General features: G+C 43.4%; 1 protein-coding gene across 1 annotated transcript in view; it reads left to right on the forward strand.

Annotated features, from left to right (window-relative positions):
- Window positions 1–12995, forward strand: part of LOC115458972 (protein TANC1-like) — a gene marked incomplete at its 5' end in the record, with an annotated part of 54720 nt that extends 41725 nt beyond the window's left edge. Inside the window, 2 exons of the mRNA XM_030188834.1 lie at window positions 2137–2237; window positions 9955–12995. Of these exons, the coding sequence (XP_030044694.1) occupies window positions 2137–2237; window positions 9955–11359 (1506 nt within the window). The remainder of the gene's footprint in view (window positions 1–2136; window positions 2238–9954) is intronic.
- Between the last annotated feature and the right edge of the window lie 5271 nt (window positions 12996–18266).

Genomic DNA, 18266 nt, shown 5'->3' on the forward strand with positions numbered 1-18266 from the left:
CAGCCCTCTAACCTCAAACAGATACCAGCGACCACAAAGTGTTCAAAAATTTATTTATTTATTAGGATTTATTTATCGCCTTTTTGAAGGAATTCACTCAAGGCAGTGTACAGGAAGAATAAATCAAACATGAGCAATAGACAATTACAATAGTACAAATATTAAAATAACAATACAAAGTATGGTATAGTACACTACTTACAATGCCAACACAATACGTAATAGAACATTTTAATTGACAGTGTAGGGTATATGCAAAGACAGAACATATAGATAGGTAAGAGAGTAAGAGGAGTTTAGAAAATAAGGTGACTAATTTAAAGAAAGGTGCACATGAGGTCAGAGAGATGGTTAAATGACACCCACTCAGAGATTAAACCCTGCCAGAAACCTAGATGCCAACTCTGTTATTCACTCATGTAACACTATCATAGACAGGGCTTTGGAGTCGAAGTCGGAATCAATTTGGGGTGGAGTCGGTAAAAATGTACCGACTCCAACTCCAGCTTCAAAATTTAAAAAAAATTATATTATATGGTAAATTTATCATTCTTTACATATAATCGTGGAGGAGTGGCCTAGTGGTTAGGGTGGTGGACTTTGGTCCTGGGGAACTCAGGAAGTGAGTTCAATTCCCGGCACAGGCAGCTCCTTGTGACTCTGGGCAAGTCACTTAACCCTCCATTGCTCCATGTAAGCTGCATTGAGCCTGCCATGTGTGGGAAAGTGCGGGGTACAAATGTAAAAAAATAAATAAATAAATATGTACATATACTGGATCTAAAGTACTAGATCCAGAACAAAAAATGTAAAGCCTAATATCAGTAGGAGTTGGAGTCAGAGTTAAAGGTTTGGTGTACTGACTCCACAGCCCTGTTTGTAGGATCCAGTAACATCAGCTACAGCATCTGGGGCTCATTTACCTGCTCTTCTTCCAAAGTAATTTTTAATTATTTATTTACTTATCAGGATTTACTAACTGCCTTTATGAAGAGATTCACCTATTCTATCAGCCATGTCCCCTGCTTTCCATGTAGGACAAACTAGTTAGTCATTCAGAGAAAGAATAAATAGTCAAAAATCTGATATTAGAAATGGCAACATTAAAAAACCTGTAGGGGAACATTTTAACCTTCAAGGACGCTCTCTTACTGACCTTAAATTTGCCATATTCTTACAAAGCACCTTCTAAGGGATACTCCAGCGTGAAGCTGTTGAATTGGAACTCATCAATAAGCTTAACACCATCACCCTAGGCCTAAATAGAGGCCACAGATCATAGCACTCTACAGGTGTGAATGGGCTTCACTATTCTAAGATTACCCTGTCTTCGTTCTCTGTCACCCACTACAGCTGTCAGTTTAACTATGCAGCCATTATCTCTCCCTTTCCACACCCTACCTTGCATTTTACAATACTTTATCTTTGTATCCCTCTCCCTTCCCATGCATCTTCCTTATATGTGCATAATCACGTGTCCTGAAACTTCACTTCATACATCTGACGAAATGGACTCTGGTCCTTGAAAGCTTATGCCTTAATAAATTGGTTTACGTCTATAAAGTGCCACCGGCCTCTGTCAGTTTCATTAGAAAAAGAGGAGTTCACCATTTTTGTGGGCCCCTCCTATGAGGCCCCATAATGAACTTGCATCTGGTGAAAACACAGCAGTTGGGGGAACTACTCTTCATCCTTGAAAATTAGCCTCCTTGCAGCAACACCCTACCCCCAAAAAGGCCCTTCCCCCAGAAAAAACTATCCTACCCCCCCTAGCTGTGCCCCCACCACCCCTAATCTGCCTCCACTGACCCTACCTCCTACCATATCCTCCAGCAACTATCCCTACCTTGCAAACTGCTCCAGTCTCCCTGACTTATCTTCCCTCACAAACACACACATATACATATATAAGGGTTGGAAAGAATTTCATGAACCATGCTCCACATGCTTTCACCACTTCTGTTATTTGCCTTCTCTGGTATAAGAAAGGGTCGATGGCCATTGAGATATGGTGATCTTGTAGCAGGGATGTGCACAGAGGAGCAAAGATAGCTTTTCCTGTAGCCTTCTCTGTCTCTTTCAGAAAAGTGTATTAAAAGTACTTTAACATTGTAATCGTACTTTTTAATGTCTTAGGACTTTGGCATGGCAGAGGAATTTGCTTCCAAGGCACTAGAACTGAATGGTAAATCCTATGAAGCTTACTATGCCAGAGCAAGAGCCAAAAGAAACAGCAGGTAACATTTTATCTTCCTTTTTAAACTGGTACTTTCATGTATTATGGTGAAGTGCTAATACTTGACCCTTAACCTGACATGTCTGCATGGGACCTGTTTCCAATCTGGCACCTTCCTTTGGAATTCCTCTTCTTTTTTTCTTTACGATCGAGGTAAGTGGGTCCTAGGCTTTTTTTCAGCCAAGTTGAAAGCCACAAATCTTTATGTTTAGCATTCACAGAGCGGAGTCCAGTGATGAATCTCTTATTTATTTTTAAAATGTATACATCGCCTATTACCTAGGCGATTTACAAATCAAACATTCATAATAAAATAAAGCTGAAAAACAAAGACGAACATAAAAACACGCTGGGTCTCAATTTCAAAGCACGTAAACGCACAAAGTACCATAGGTTACTATAGTACTTTGTATTAAGTGCTTTGAAAATGAGCCCCATTGCAAACTAACTACAAATTACACAGCCTGTTCTTCAATATTAAAATTAAGCACTGATCACTCCTACAAACAGCTGAGTTTCTAGTAATTTTTTGAACTGTACCACATTGGTGCATAAATGAAGCTGCCCAGGAAAGGGTGTTCCACAAACATACCCCAGCAATGGAAAAGGCAGATAAGCTCATGTCAGCAGAGCGAACTCTTGTTACAGTGTCCAATGATAAATGCATTGCACTTTCTGAGTGCAGTGACTGTTTCAGACAGTATACACAAACAGTGTATACTTTTGGAGCTGCCTCCATTCTTCATATCCAAGCTCCAGGGCTATACTGTATATAAAATCTAAGAAACTCTAAAATTACCTTTTTAAACTTAAAAGCTGACAGATGCTCCTTAGGGCACCCTTTGCCTTATGTTTGAAAGGAAAATTGGGGCCTTCATGGGATAAGGGAGAGATCCTTTGCTTTTTTTTTTTCCACTTCCTACTGTTGTCACAGGGCATCGCTCCTACTACTTAAAAGTCTTTCTTTTGAACAAATATCCTCAGTGCACATGGTGCTGTGAATGTCTAGGTGCTGATTCTTCATCATCTTTGCACCTGGAAAAATGAACATGACACCCCTTATCCAAAGAATTATATTGTCTTCCAGTTGGTTGGTATATCGGGTTTACAGTCTTGTCCTAGACTATTCATAGTGAAGTACTGGCCTGCATCCAAACTTTATTTCAGCAATATGTCCCAGAGCTTGCTCTGTTCTTTTGACCAACCTCCCATCTTATAAGAAGGTGTGGTTGACTGAAACTTCAGAACAGGAGTAAGGGGGGACCACTTAAATTCAACCCACTGCAGCGGTGAGTTAACATGAGTGGCGTAGCCACAAGTGGGCCTGGGTGGGCCACGGCCCACCCACTTAGGGCTCAGGCCCACCCAACAGTAGCACATGTTTAGTGGTAGCTAGTGGAGATTCCAAGGTCCACCAGCTGAACACTTCCCCCTGATGGTAACGAAAACACTACTCTCCATGATACTGGCACCTGCACATTCTCAGTTTTCAGCGCATGCCTGCTGCAAACTGCCATGGTGGAAAGAAGCGTGTTGAGATATTTTTTTGGTGGTGGAGAAGAGAAGAACACTTGGTGCCCACCCACTTCTTACCTAGGACCACCCAAAATCTGTTGTCTGGCTACGCCCCTGGTTAACATGCATAAAATTGTAGACAAAAAAAAATCAGTGATGGCAAAATTTTCTAAAACCAATAAAATACATAAAAAGATTGATTCTATTACAACAAATGCTAATAGGAATTGATGTGTCGTGGACCAGGACCAAGTCTCAGAAGACTGTGTTCGTGAGGAGCTAGCTAAATTAAAATTAGACAAAGTGATGGGGCCTGATGGAATATATCCGAAGGTACTCAAGGAACTTGGAGAAGATCTGGTGGCTCAGTTATCTGACCTTTTAAATGCTTCTTTAGAGTCTGGAGTGGTCCTGGAGGACTGTAGAAGGGCAGATGTGGTCCCTTTGCACAAAAGAAAGGAGGAGGTTGGGAATTACAGACCTGTTAGTTTGACCTCAGTTGTGAGTAAACTAATGGAAGCACTTCTAAAGTAGAGGATTATGAAGTTTCTAGAATCAAATGGACTGCAGGATCTGAAGCAGCATGGTTTTACTAGAGGCAGGTCTTGTCAGACAAATCTGATCGATTTTCTTAGACTGAGTGACCAAGCAGTTGGATAAGGGAGGGGTTCTAGATGTGATGTACTTTGAATTTAGCAAAGCCTTTGACACTGTTTCACATAGGCGACTGATAAATAAACCGTATAGGGCCTAAAGTGATTGACTGGTTAAGTGGAAGGAGACAGAGGGTAGTGGTAAATGGAGTTTGCTCTGAGAAAAAGGATGCTATCAGTGGTGTGCCACAGGGATCTGTCCTTGGGCTGGCTCTTTTTAACAACTTTGTGATTGATATTGGTGATGGACTGTCTGGTAAAGTTTGTCTCTTTGCAGTTGATACCAAACTCTGTAATAGTCACCTCTTCTACCTGTTTGTCCACCTTAAGATCATTGGATATGATCACCTCCAAGTCCCGCTGTTCTTTTGTATACAGAAGTATTTCACCCCCTATACTATACCATTTCTTTGGAGTTTTGCAGCACAAGCGCATGACCCTGCATTTTTTGGTATTAAATCTTAGTTCCCAACTTCTAGTACTATTTATCATTTCTGTAGTGCTACTAGATGTATGCAGCACTGTACACTTGAACATGAAGAGACAGTCCCTGCTCGACAGAGCTTACAATCTAATTAGGACAGACAAACAGGACAAATAAGGGATAAGGGAATTACTAAGGTGGAAATCATAGGCTAAGCCTCCCCAGCCGCAGCGACGGTGGTGTACTAATTCTTCGGGGCAGTCTTGCCTGCCTGCCCACCCGCCCCGCTGCCAGCGCTGATTCCTCCGCTGGCGTTTAGCTGTCGGCGTTCGCGCTTTAAAAATGGCCGCCAAGACTTCCAGCGGCCTCGCAAGACTTCTGTAAGTCTCGGTGGCCATTTTGAAGCGTGAACGCCAGCAGTGCCAGTGGGGGAGAGTCAGCGCTCGCAGCGGGCAGGCAAAACTGCCTGCCCGCCCGGCGCCTGCCCCGAAGAATTTGAAGAGTCAGGATCCGGAGGGAGGGAGGAGAATAATTCATGCAGGGCAGGGGAGGGTCACTGCTGGACATGGGTGGATGGAGGGCAGGGGAGAGAAGGGTCGCTGGACATGGGTGGATGGAGGACAGGGGATAGGAGGGGAGAGAGAAGAAATACTGGACATGGATGGAGGGGAGGGAAAAGCGAGGAAGGAGATGAGATGAGGGAAAAGGAAGAGAGAAGAAAAACTGCACATGGATGAAGAAAATAGGCAGAAGCTGAGGACCAGAAATGTAGAAGAAAGGCGGAAAGTAAAAGAAATAAATGGAAAGGAAGCCCTGGAAACGGAGTTAAGAGGACAGATAGTAGCAGAATCGGATACTGGGCCAGCATGATCAGAAAAACAAAGTCACCAGACAACAAAGGTAGAAAAAAATTATTTTATTTTCATTATAGTGTTTGGAATATGTCCACTTTGAGAATCAGATGCTCAACATTAAAAGTTTATATTTATTTACCTATGTATGGCATTTTATCCCACATTAAACATGAATTAGGATGTTTTGTGGCTCTACATGAGAATTGTGATATTATGATCCCTTGTTTCATATTGTTGACAGTCTGCATTTTCCGTATGGGTGGTATATTGGTGTATAAGGTTCTGCCCAGTGTAATATTTATGGTACAGTAAGGCAGTGGCGTAGCTAGGGTAGTTGACACCCGGGGCCAGTCATTTTTTAACACCCTCCCCCCCCCCCCCCCCCCCCCGAAATCCAGTATTAGGCATACCGAGAATGCAAAACACTCAGGACCTATAGAGCAATTCTACCATACCATAAGCAGTAATTTGTACGAGTCACACAAGGAAAAGGAAAGCATCTTAAACACTACAGTGAGCACTAGAACATCAATTCACCTATTGTAAAACGAAAACAGATAGATTAGTACAGATCGTCGATCCTGCACAGTCAATGCCAACCGAAAGCCATGTCTTTTTCACAAATACAGATACACCCTAATCCACTATAGAATAAGTAATCATAAACTTTCTATTTAGACAAAAATTAAACTGAACCCCCGATGCCAGACTCTGCATACAATGCAACACCACAGAAACAGAAAATGTCCTCTAGTACTGTGCAAAATATAAAGACAGCAGATGTAAATTTGAAAAAACTAACAAATACCAATCACCACTTTACAAATTAACAAATAGAAATAAAACAAATAATATCATTTATTGGACTAATACATTTAGCTTTCAGAGGCCAAAACCTCCTTCCTCAGGTCAATTCAGTATAGTACTGTTACAGTGTCCTATCCTGACCTGAGGAAGGGGGTTTTGTTCTCCGAAAGTAAAATGTATTAAAATTAGTCCAATAAAAAGATTACCTTATTTACATGTTCTATTATAAACATTTATTAACACAGCTACAATACTACTTTATCCTAAAGCAAAAAAATAAAAATATATATTTACAGTTCGTTGTCTCTGGTTTCTGCTTTCCTCATCTTTTCACTGTCTTCCTTCTATCCAGCATCTGTCTTCACTCTCTCTCTGCCATCCAGTGTCTGCCCTCTCTCCCTTCCATCCACTTCTGCCCCTTCCATGCACCATCTGCCCCAGTCTGCCATCTCTCTCTCCCCCTTCCATCAACATCTGCCCTCTATCTCTGCCCCTTCCATCCACCATTTGCCCCAGTCTGCCCTCTTTCTCTCTCCCCTTCCACCCACCATCTGCCCTTTCTCTCTGCCCCTTCAATCCGTCTGCCCTCCCTCTACCATCCATCCAGGGTCTGCCCTCCCTCACGCTCCCCCCTTCTATCCCCTCTCTGCCCCCTCTTTTCAGCCCCCAGTTCCAGCCCCCTTATTCCACCTGCCCCTAGTTCCAGCCCCAGCCCACATCTCCCACCTGCCCCCCTTTTCAGCCCCACTATCCCACCAGTCCCCAGCCCTTTTCTCCCATCAGTCCTGAGCTTCAGCCCCCAGCCACTTCTCCCTGTCCTTTTTTCAGCCCCTAGTTTCAACCCCAGCCCTTTTATCTCACCAGTCCCGAGCTTCAGCCCCAGCCAGTTCTCCCTGTCCCCTTTAAAGCCCCTAGTCCCCACAGTTTCAGCCCCCTTCATCCACCACATGCCTTGCATCCCCCCCTTTTCAGCCCCAGACCCATTCTCCCACCTGCCCCAGGCATGGACCCATTTTCCCTCCTGCCCCCCTGTCAGACACCAGTTCCAGCTTCAGACCCCTTCTCCCATCTGAGCACTCCCCTCCCCTCTCTGAGCACCCCTCTGAGCTCCCCTACCCCTCCCCAATCCCCTTCTCCCCTCCTTGATGCTCTCCCACCCTCCCTAATCCCCTTTAAGCACCCCTCTGAGCTCCCCCACCCCTCCCCAATCCCCTTCTCCCCTCTCTGAGCTCCCCACCCTCCCTAATCCCCTTCAAGCACCCCTCTGAGCTCCCCCACCCTTCCCCAATCCCCTTCTCCCCTCTCTGAGCTCCCCCACCCTCCCTAATCCCCTTTAAGCACCCCTCTGAGCTTCCCCACCCTTCCCCAATCCTCTTCTCCCCTCTCTGAGCTCCCCACCCTCCCTAATCCCCTTTAAGCACCCCTCTGAGCTCCCCCACCCTTCCCCAATCCCCTTCTCCCCTCTCTGAGATCCCCACCCTCCCTAATCCCCTTTAAGCAACCATCTGAGCTCCCCCCCCCCGACCCGACAGCCCTTCCCTGTTCTCCTGCTGCTCCTACCCTGTCCTGTCTTTAAAAAAAAAATTTTTCGAAGCGCCGGAGAGTGGCAGGCAGCGCGCCTCGCGTCTGCCCTGCTAGTAAAGAAGATCTCGTCAACGTCGTCGTCCTTCCCACACTGAGTCCTGCCCACCCTCGCGGTAATAGGAAGTTGCCTCAGAGGGGGGCGGAACTCAATGTGGGAAGGGCGACGACGTCAGCGAGATCTTCTTTACTAGCAGGGCAGATGAGAGGCGCGCTGCCTGCCACTCTCCGGCGCTTCGAAAAAATTTTTTTAAGCAGAGTAGCGGGAGCAGAGCACCCCCCCACCCGATGACACCCGGGGCGGACCGCCCCCACCGCCCCGCCCTTGCTACGCCACTGCAGTAAGTGTGTTTTTGCACAAAGTTGTGCATAGTGTTTTGCATTTGAGCGATTGTGGTTAGTATATGCTTTGAGCAACCACTTTATTCTTTGACATATGATACATAGCTAATATCTAAATTTAATAAAAGATATTAATTGTGACTTTTATTTTTTCTATGTGTTATCAGACAATTATGGATTTAAGCTCCACCCCTGGCCCCACCCCCTAATCCCGCCCCCTTTAGCCTCCCCAAACAGTTGGGCCACCGACCGCCTATGGTGGAAATGATAAAACATGGGTACTGAACAAGTGAGTGAGGTTAGGAGTTAAAAGCAGCATCTGATTGTAGATATTTGGGAAAACAAAAGTAAGCACTGGTGCATTTATTAAGTATGTAATGTTATTAAATAACTAGTCTTTATCACCTCCCCAAATTAGTACTCACCAACCACCCGCAATTTAGAGAGCTAAAAGACTAGGAAGGCCACATTTTATGAGAAAAGCAATTCTTTAATTTCTTACCAAGAGAAAGTTACAATTACAAATGCTAGTTTCTCATGTGGAGAGCAGGGGACACAAACATGTGGTCTACCACTGCCTCTCCAACATGATGCTCTGGTTCAGTTGTTTATATACCTTTTGTGTTAAGTAAGGCTTCACATTACTTCAGCACTTATCTTCCTGAGAGATCATTCTGTTCTCTGTTCTCACCATATATTTTTCCCTTAAGTTGCTAAATCACATTCTTCTGTCCATCCATAATTGCACCTTTCCCATGCCAGCTAGCTTGCCTGTAAGGGTATCATAATAGATCCTAAATTCCTGAGTTTACACAGGCTCATGTTCTTTAATAAATTACAGGCTTCTCAATCTCTGATAGATTCCAGAGTCGCACCCCTGTGCTGGGGTGCTGACCTGTGCTCATGATTCTACAGTAAAGGTGTTGATGTGATTGCTCACAGCAGGGCTGGCTCAAGGGACTGTGGCAACCTGAGCCAACTTTGACATTGGTGCCTCCCCCACCTGTGATCCGGTATCTCTTCCATCCACTCAAGCCCCCCTCCTCCCTTGCAGGTGATAAAGGGTGCCAAAATCCTGAATCTCTGGTCTAGCATCTCCTCTCTCCCCCTACCTTGCATGGAAGGAGGATGGAAGAGAGGGAAAGATGTCAGACCGGGATTTTGGCACCTTTTAACCAACAGCGCTCTGAGCCAGTGTTTCACTTGGTCTATAGGTTGAACCAGCCCTGGCTTACAGATGTTTTGGATCTTTCTACTGTGCTAACTTCCATGTCTATAATAATCTTATCCGACTACTGGTAGACTGTTAGTGTCACACATAAATTAATCAAATCTTTTGTTTTAATAATAGTTTACTGGTATTACACTTTGCTGATGTTATTTATTGTTTTTTTAAGTGGCTTAGTACATTTTACATGTTAGAAGATCTAGTAAAGAGGTGAGCTCATGCCTATGGGACTTTTTAAGATTAAATTCCTCACTATTGAATAGAATATATTTTTTTCTCATGCATAACAGTGATTGTTATTTTTCTTTTTACAGACAGTTTGTTGCGGCTCTTGCTGATCTACGTGAGGCCATGAAGTTGTGTCCAAGTAACCAGGAAATAAAGAGACTTCTGAGTCGAGTAGAAGATGAATGTAGACAAGTACATAGAACACAGCAGCAAAAGCAGCAATATCTGCCAACCTTGCCAAATAACGATTCTGATCACGAGGAGGACGTTCTTGGCCAAAGGCAAAATGCTCATCTAGCTTTAGAGGAAATAGAAGAAGAATTTCCACAGCAAGATGAAACATCACTGTTTTCAGTGAGGCCACAACATTCACAGACTCCATCCCCTCACAGCAGGACACTTCAGGATGGCCTTCCACCGAAATCTAGACCTGTTTCACCTCAGAACAGAGCAGAGAACAAATATTTAAAAGAGACAGTAGCTCAGCAGGGTTTGATTATGCAATCTACAAAGCAGGCACAGATAGTAAAAACTAACCAGCACATGAGTGCCCTTCAGTCTTTCTCAAAAACTGGAAATGGTCAGTACAGTGTGAAAACCCAGCTGCCTTCACAGCATACCTCTACAAATCCTTTGCCAAGCAGACATAGGAGTCCACATTCAGATGGGACAAATGGATTCGCCTCTGGGAGCAATGCAACAGGAATTCACCCTGGACTGTATGGTGAAAGGTTAGCCTCAGGCCAGAATAAGTATTTGCAGCATCATGAGAACTTAACACCTTGTAATTCCCATTCTTTATCAAATACACCAACCACGGTTGAGAGGTTAAATGTCCATTCCATGTCTGTAGATCTAGCAGCTACAGCTCAAGGAGGAAAAAGAAATTGTAATGAAATAAAAAAGCAAACAAACTTAATAAGTGCAACCTCTTCTAATTCCCCAACCAGCAGCATGAAGCAGTCCAGCTCGACCCACAGTTTAATTTCAAGCAGCAGCTTTTCAGATGGTGACAAAAGTCCAGATGTTCGAATCAAAGAGAAAAAGGTCACTCAGGCTCAAAGCAATGCAGCAGAGCCTAGAGGCCGCAATACTCCATTCATGGGCATCACAGACAAAACTGCAAGGTCACTGCAGAGCTTGCAAGCAAACCGCAGCTGGCAGAGCCAGGCAGCAGAAGGTAAACTACTGAACACAGGTGTTCAATCCATAAAGACGGAACAGTTTTCTGCCCGCCCGGTAGCTGGATGCAACAGTCCAACAAATTCTTTGTCTTCTGCTCCTGCTGGAAATATTCAAAATGGAAAACCTTTGAAAGAAGTTGATGAGATTAAGGACCAAATGCTTTCCCATTTTAAAGAAGCTCGAACCACCAAGAATTCAAGTCAAGAAGGGATAGCCAAACAGCAACCTCACATAAATAAAGAGGGTCACTTGTCTCATGTTCCTTCTACAAAGCCAGCACGATCATTTATTGAGTCTAATGTGTGAATGTTTAATTTGTATGGTAGTTTGTTGTAAACACATGCATCTCCGTCTACGGTTTCCTGTCAGTTACTCTTATTATGGGATCATTTCATAATGGGATATGTATAAGAGGTGTTTGGCATTATAATTTGCTGTCATTATTTTCTATTTCTATCATTCCTAGTGGTATATTGATGTCCTCTGGCCAGTATTGTTAAAATACATGGGGAAACCTGTTTATCACAAAACAGTGAAGTCAACTAGACTGTCAAGCTTACCTTGAAAAGATTGTCACACAAAGATGGCATTTGCAGCACTAAAGTCCATCCATCTAAAGAGGATGGGAATTTTAGAGGTTCCGCCTCTTCTCCCTCATATTGCTATCTTCTCCGACACTCTGCCCTTTGTAGTTACAGCTCTCTTAAAGGGAATTGCTTGCAACCATCTCATCCAGAACATTGTGAAAGTATACATCGATTCCATTGTGTAATGAGTTGGAGTATTGAGCTGTACATGAGTTTGCTTATTGCAAACCTGCAATCATTTATAAATGAGTCCGCTTCTTGTAATGTAAATTCAGAAACCCGTAAGACATTTGTATAGAGTTAATTATTAAAGGGGCACTGTTAGATTTGGAAAAAGGGAAATCTTAAACTTAATGATTTGGTTACAGCTGTGTTACAACAGTAAAAAAAAAAACAAATGCAGACTGAAGCAACAAGCTAGGCTTGTGCTGAGACCATTCCTGTTGCACTGCAGAGGCAAGTTGTAATCACATTTTAGCCATTGTGATGTGGCACATATGGTTGTGAAAAGTTTAAATTTCATTAAGATTTACAAAGACAACCAAAGGTTAAAATACATGTAAGGTATAAATAAGTCATGATTAAAATAGCACTTTTCAAATTCCAACTTTACCAGCCTGATAGTGACCTAGGAATTAGCCATTTTTTTAAAACCTGTAAATACAATGTTTTTGTGAAGGTGGCCTTAAAAAACAATTAATGCCTATTGAAATACAGCCATAATGTTGCATGCATATTAAAGCTTCAGCCATTTTGGTTATTGCACTGAGTAATATATGAATATGGCATGCTAAACAGTTATTGTAGTAACCTGCACTTTATATAGTTTATATAAAACACCGTTGAGGTGCTATTTTACTATAGAATGGTGTATCATACATTCACGGAGGAAATGAGGTACAGGAAATATTACAAGGGTTTTTGTAAGTAATCAGATGTATTTTTTGAAGGCAGTAAACTGAAAGGGGGAAACCTGTGTTCATACGTTGTGTGAGGTTATAAGGATTTAATCAAAACTTTTAGGAGCTTTTATTTTTTTCTTAATAGGAATTGAGTTGTCAAAGCAAATAGTTGTAAAGAAGTTCCCGTATGTGTAATTATGGTCTGTTTTGTACAAGTTGGAATATTCAGTTGTGGTTTGGGGGTTAAAGGCCTTTTTATTCTCATGTACAGTATGTACAATATATGAACAGCCTTATACAGTTCTACAGCTTCTTTACTGAATCTGCTTATAATTGCTGGCTTATTTATTTACTGTTCAGAACTTTGTGAATCTTTCCTTGGTTCTACATTTGGTTTTATACAGGTTCTATACTTTTTCATATGGAATAAAGAATTAATATAGCTTGCTGTTATTTGCATGAATTGGATTTTTTTTAATTATGTAAAGTTTAAGGAACGGTTGTTATACCCAGATTGCTTTGGTAATATGAACAGAAACACAATAGGAACTCTCATTAATGAAGACAGAAAAACAAATAGAATTGTACTCCCTTTTTAATTAAAATATTAATGTATGTTAGGTCCTTTTTTTTTTTTAATCTAATATCTCCTCTTCCATGACAGCCATATATTTGTAAGAGATGTTAAAAGCTTTACCATAGGCATCAAGAGACCTTGGATAACTTCTGAGGGCAATAGAGTGGAGGAGTGGCCTAGTGGTTAGAGCACCGGTCTTGCAATCCAGAGGTGGCCGGTTCAAATCCCACTGCTGCTCCTTGTGATCTTGGGCAAGTCACTTAACCCTCCATTGCCTCAGGTACAAACTTAGATTGTGAGCCCTCCTGGAACAGAGAAATATCCAGTGTACCTGAATGTAACTCACCTTGAGCTACTACTGAAAAAGGTGTGAGCAAAATCTAAATAAATAATAATAATGGAATCTCATTGGAAGACTGCAGGCCTTCAGGTACTTTGTATTTACAGACATGCAAGTTAATTGTCAAAGGGAAACTTTGTGCTGAATTTCCCTTTGAAAATTTGGGCCAGGTGCTCATCCTTGTGAATGCATTGCACCTGTGTGGGAGCAAATACAAGGTAGCCGAAGGGGGTTTAAAATGAAATTCTCATGTAGGTAACACACCGCCCACTTTCAGCTTGGGTAAATGTATACATGCTGTCATCCAGCACACATAATTTTATCCATGCTCACAGGGGGCAATAATTGAACCATTTTTTGACACATTTGAACCCTAGTTTACCTGCATAAAAACACATGATTATTATCCCTTTATGACTTCAGATCCTCAGTTACTAAATTGTATTAGGTGTTTAATATACGTTTTAACATGTATTAACTGTTAACTTGGAGCTCAACGAAAGTTAACACCAGGTTAAAACCTAACATGGAAATTTATATTAGAGGGGTGAACAACTAACTACACCTTCACAGGTGGATTACGTGACTTGCTCAAGATAGCAAGAAGTAGCTGTGGGATTTGATCCAAGCTTCTCGGGTTGTCAGCCCAGTGCTCAAACCACTAGTCTATTCCAGCCACATTAAAACATTTTGCCGCCTTGGCAGAATGTACTGTTTTATTTATTTATTTATGAACATTTATACCCCACTTTTTTTCCCACATAAAGCAGACTCAAAGTTGCTTACAATGTACAGATTAATCAATTACATTGGATAGGGGGGAAGGAACAAGGTAAGAAGGGAAAGGGAAGAGAGACTAAGATGGCCGGTGGAAATCCAGATGCGGAGATGGCCCAGAGTGGTTCGAACAGTTCACGGCAAGGCGATCCACAATTGGGAGCTGTAGCAATACCCAGTAAGCGCAGGTGAAGCGCAGAAGAAACAGCAATATGCAGCCAGGAAGAGTGGTAGTGGTCACCAGAGGCAGACAACAGCAGCTGGAGGCGGACAATGCCGGCGGGGCCCAGGATGACAACGATTCCGTCAATACCACCGCAGAGGAAGAGGGACCGCAGCCTGTCTGCGCACTCCAGCACTCTGGACCGCAACGGGAAAGAGATGCTAGTTCCACTTCGTAGGAAGAAATCACAGATGACAGCACTGTAGGGAAGATGAAACGAAGAACAAGTTGTTTGCAGCAGCAAAGTTGCTGCTGTTTGTGTAATGCAGAATAACTGTGAGCTAGAAAGGAGCCGCTGGACTGCAACCAGTGTTCCTGGTGCCACGGAGAGGGAGCCATAGTGGTGCAGGAGCAAACGTTCCTCCTCCCTAGTCTCAACCGACGAGGCCCTCCAGACCAGGGACAACCGTCACCGCGCTATCAGTCCAGCAGAAGAGGAAGAGCCGCACAGCTGAGCGGCCGGCAGCGTGGGCGGGGCCCGGGTGAACAACTCCGATGCAACGGCCAGAAGCCCGTCCGGGCCAGGGCAGCAGAGGCAGCAGACTCCCCACAGAAAGATGAACAACAGGGAGGAGAAGGCAGCGGCCCGCCGGCAGTTGGTCCTCGAACACGATGGCAACGAGTAGGCCCGACTTGCCCCTCTACAACGAACGGGCTCCCCAAGGCGCTCCAGACCCAGAGAGGCACTGAATGAGGGGAACCACACTCAAATGCCAGGTGAAAACCCAAGGATGCCCGGAGCTAACGGTTTCCCGTCCAGTTATCCGGCGGCCATCTTAGAATCATATTCTACCAACACATTTTACTTACTAAATACATTTTAAGAGCATTTTCCTCAGAGGCCAAAACAATACATAATATCATCAGGAAAACTGAATTTTTGTTTAACTGGTTTGGGATGGAGATGTATACTTCAAGCAGTTTGCAGAGATCTAGGTAATGGTGATGTAGAAAAAAGTGGAAAACGTTCGGGGAATAGGATGAACAATACTAAAAATCAATTTTTAAAAGTATTAACAATAAAACATTTTTTTCCGTTGTCAGTGCTATGATCCCTTTGTGCCAAGGTGAAACAGTTCTCCCAGAAGTCAGAAGAAAGTGTAAAGTTCTGCGTACACATGGCCTTTCCTGCAGACAGTGGTGTCTTCAGTTCCCTCAGTTTTGTTTTTCTGCTCTGCCAAACAGCTGCAGAAACAAAGCTCTCCTATTTTCAGAGGGTTTGTTTCTTGATTTCATCTGTTTTTGTCATCTTATTTTTCACAAGAAAAAAAAATCACAGATGAAGTCAGGGTTCTGGCTGTGCCCTCAGTGTGAAAGAAAGATCCAGAACTTTGACATCTATTCAAGATGCCTGGGCGCACAATATAATCAGGCTGACTACAAAGACAGTGGCAAGATGTCTCTGTGAGCTTGAAAGAATGGTCTACATTGCCTCCTGACCCAGATGGAGGAAAAGAGAACATCTGTGTAGGAATCAGCTGACTGCTCACTCCAGTAGACTCTGATTATACAAAGGAACTGTGTCAGGCATCCTCTGAAATGGCACAAACTTCCTCTGAGGCTTCCAGGCCTAAAGCACAGTCATCAGCACACTTACACAGCAGGCTTGATATCAGGGCAACTCCAAGGTCTTATATAAAGTGCAGGTACCTCGATGCAGATATCCCTAAGTAGCTGTTTCTTTCGTTATCAGAAAAGAAAATTCCACCACAATGAATTAGTAATCCAAGACTGAAGATAGATTGATAGATAGATAGAAACTGGCAAAAGCTAACCAGTAGATAAAACTTTATTAAAAAGATAAAGGGATGACAGTTTTTGTAAGAGGAGACATTAGTTTGTCACTTTTTTTTAATGATTTCTTCCATAATCTAAAATGTTTTAAGGGAATGTAAGGTTAGCATGGTAACTCATTAGTCTTAAAGCTCCTTAAAAATATTTGTTTATTCAAACAAAAATTGTTATATTTGACTTCTGTTGTACTCCATATGTTTCTCTTTGCAGATTCTCTCTGTCCTTCCAGTTTAGATTTTGCAGTATGGCTGGCTTTGGCAACCTCTGTGGCCCAAAGTGATGTGCCTGCTTGCAACATATCCCGCTCTTGCAGGTTGGTCACATCCTCATCATCTCACTACCCCAACAAATACAGAACAGTTTCCAAAACATTTGCACCCTGTCACAACCCCACCACACAAGGCCAGATTAACACTATATTCCATTATGTCCCAAGGATAAGTCCAGACAAAGGGTTGTGACCATTCACCAGCAGGTGAAGATAGAGATCTCTAATGAGTTGGGCCTCATAAGCTCATTCACTTAGCAACCAGTGGCCTAGTGGTTAGGGTGGTGGACTTTGGTCCTGGGGAACTGAGTTCAATTCCCACTTCAGGCACAGGCAGCTCCTTGTGACTCTGGGCAAGTCACTTAAGCCTCCATTGCCCCATGTAAGCCGCATTGAGCCTGCCATGAGTGGGAAAGTGTGGGGTACAAATGTAACAAAAACAAACCAGTATTCTCTATCTCCAGCATGCGGGATAGCAGTTTTTTTGCACTGCGCTGACTTCTGTGTCCTGTCCTGGTTGCAGGTTCAGTTGAGTTTGGGGTTAAGAATATCCTGTGCCTCAGGTGTAAACCTAGTGGTCTAGGTCCCTCCCTGCTCCCCTGTTGCCACTTTCTACCTCTTTATCTCAGTCTTCCCTTCTCTTTTCTCCTGCCTGTTAAAAAAAAACAGCTATTGTTAAGAACGCTTGTGTTGTGGTGAGATTGCGGGGCTTCAATGCCTTGGAGGTTATGAGACTGGCTGTTTTGTGTGAGTATATTTGTTATTCTGTATGTCTGAGCCTAGTAAGTGTTATGCGTGCTGCAGAGTAAGCTCTTGGCTTCCGGTTCCTGCATGCTTTGTGTTATGATTGGGGTCAGAACCGCTCTCAAACTTACCTCTTTCCTGGGGGTCAGCTTCTTAGCTGGCTTCTGTTTCTTTTCTCTGTCCTTTCTGAGCTGGCTCTGTCTCTCTGTGCTGGCAGCTTCCAGCAGCATGGGGTTAATTGTTTTACTTTACTACAGCTGTGTGGGTGGACTGAGTTAACTCTACCTCTCTTTGGGTGTACTGGCTTCAAGTGCTTCACGGTGTTGCATTGGTGTGGGTTGGGCCTCTGGGTCAGTGTGCTTTTGCCTAGGTCTAGGGAGTGTGACATCATCAGGGAGGGCCTTGATAAGGAAGTGGTGTTGTTTCCTTCAGAGCCTTTGCAACAGTGGTGTTTGCTTTAGGTAGGGTGGTGCAGTGTGCACTTCTGACTTTGTGTCTAGTTTCCCTGCTTGCTTTTGCTAAGGGCCAGGTTAGTGTTAGTGCAGTGTGCACTGGTGACTGTGTGTTTAGCTTTCCTGCTTTTCCCTTTTTGGTTCCCCTGCTTTTCCCTCTTGGTTTTGGAAGCATTGCTGTGTGTAGGGCTTTGGAAGCTCTGTTGCTGATAGAAGTACTTCAGGGTTTGGTGTTGTTAGGAACACTGCAGAATTTGCTGTTAGAAGTACTTCTGGTGTTTGTGCTATTGGGAGCATTGCAGTCTTTGCTGTTGGTGTTTGGTGCTTTAGAAGCACTTTTGGCTTATGTATTAGCTTCCCTGCTTTTTCCTTATGGCTCCCCTGTCTTCCCTTTTAGTGCTAGGAGCTCTTCTGGTTGCTTGCCAGAGTAGTGCTTAGGAAGCACCTTGTTAGTTTTGTATCTAGCTGGCTAGAGCAGCTTAGGTAGCTTGTTAGTTTTGTGTTTAGCTTGTTAGTGTAGAGCTCTGCTTGTAGCTTGGTGCTTAGTAG

This window comes from Microcaecilia unicolor, unplaced genomic scaffold (assembly GCF_901765095.1).
Source record: "Microcaecilia unicolor unplaced genomic scaffold, aMicUni1.1, whole genome shotgun sequence".
In the NCBI taxonomy this organism is placed as follows: Eukaryota; Metazoa; Chordata; class Amphibia; order Gymnophiona; family Siphonopidae; genus Microcaecilia; species Microcaecilia unicolor.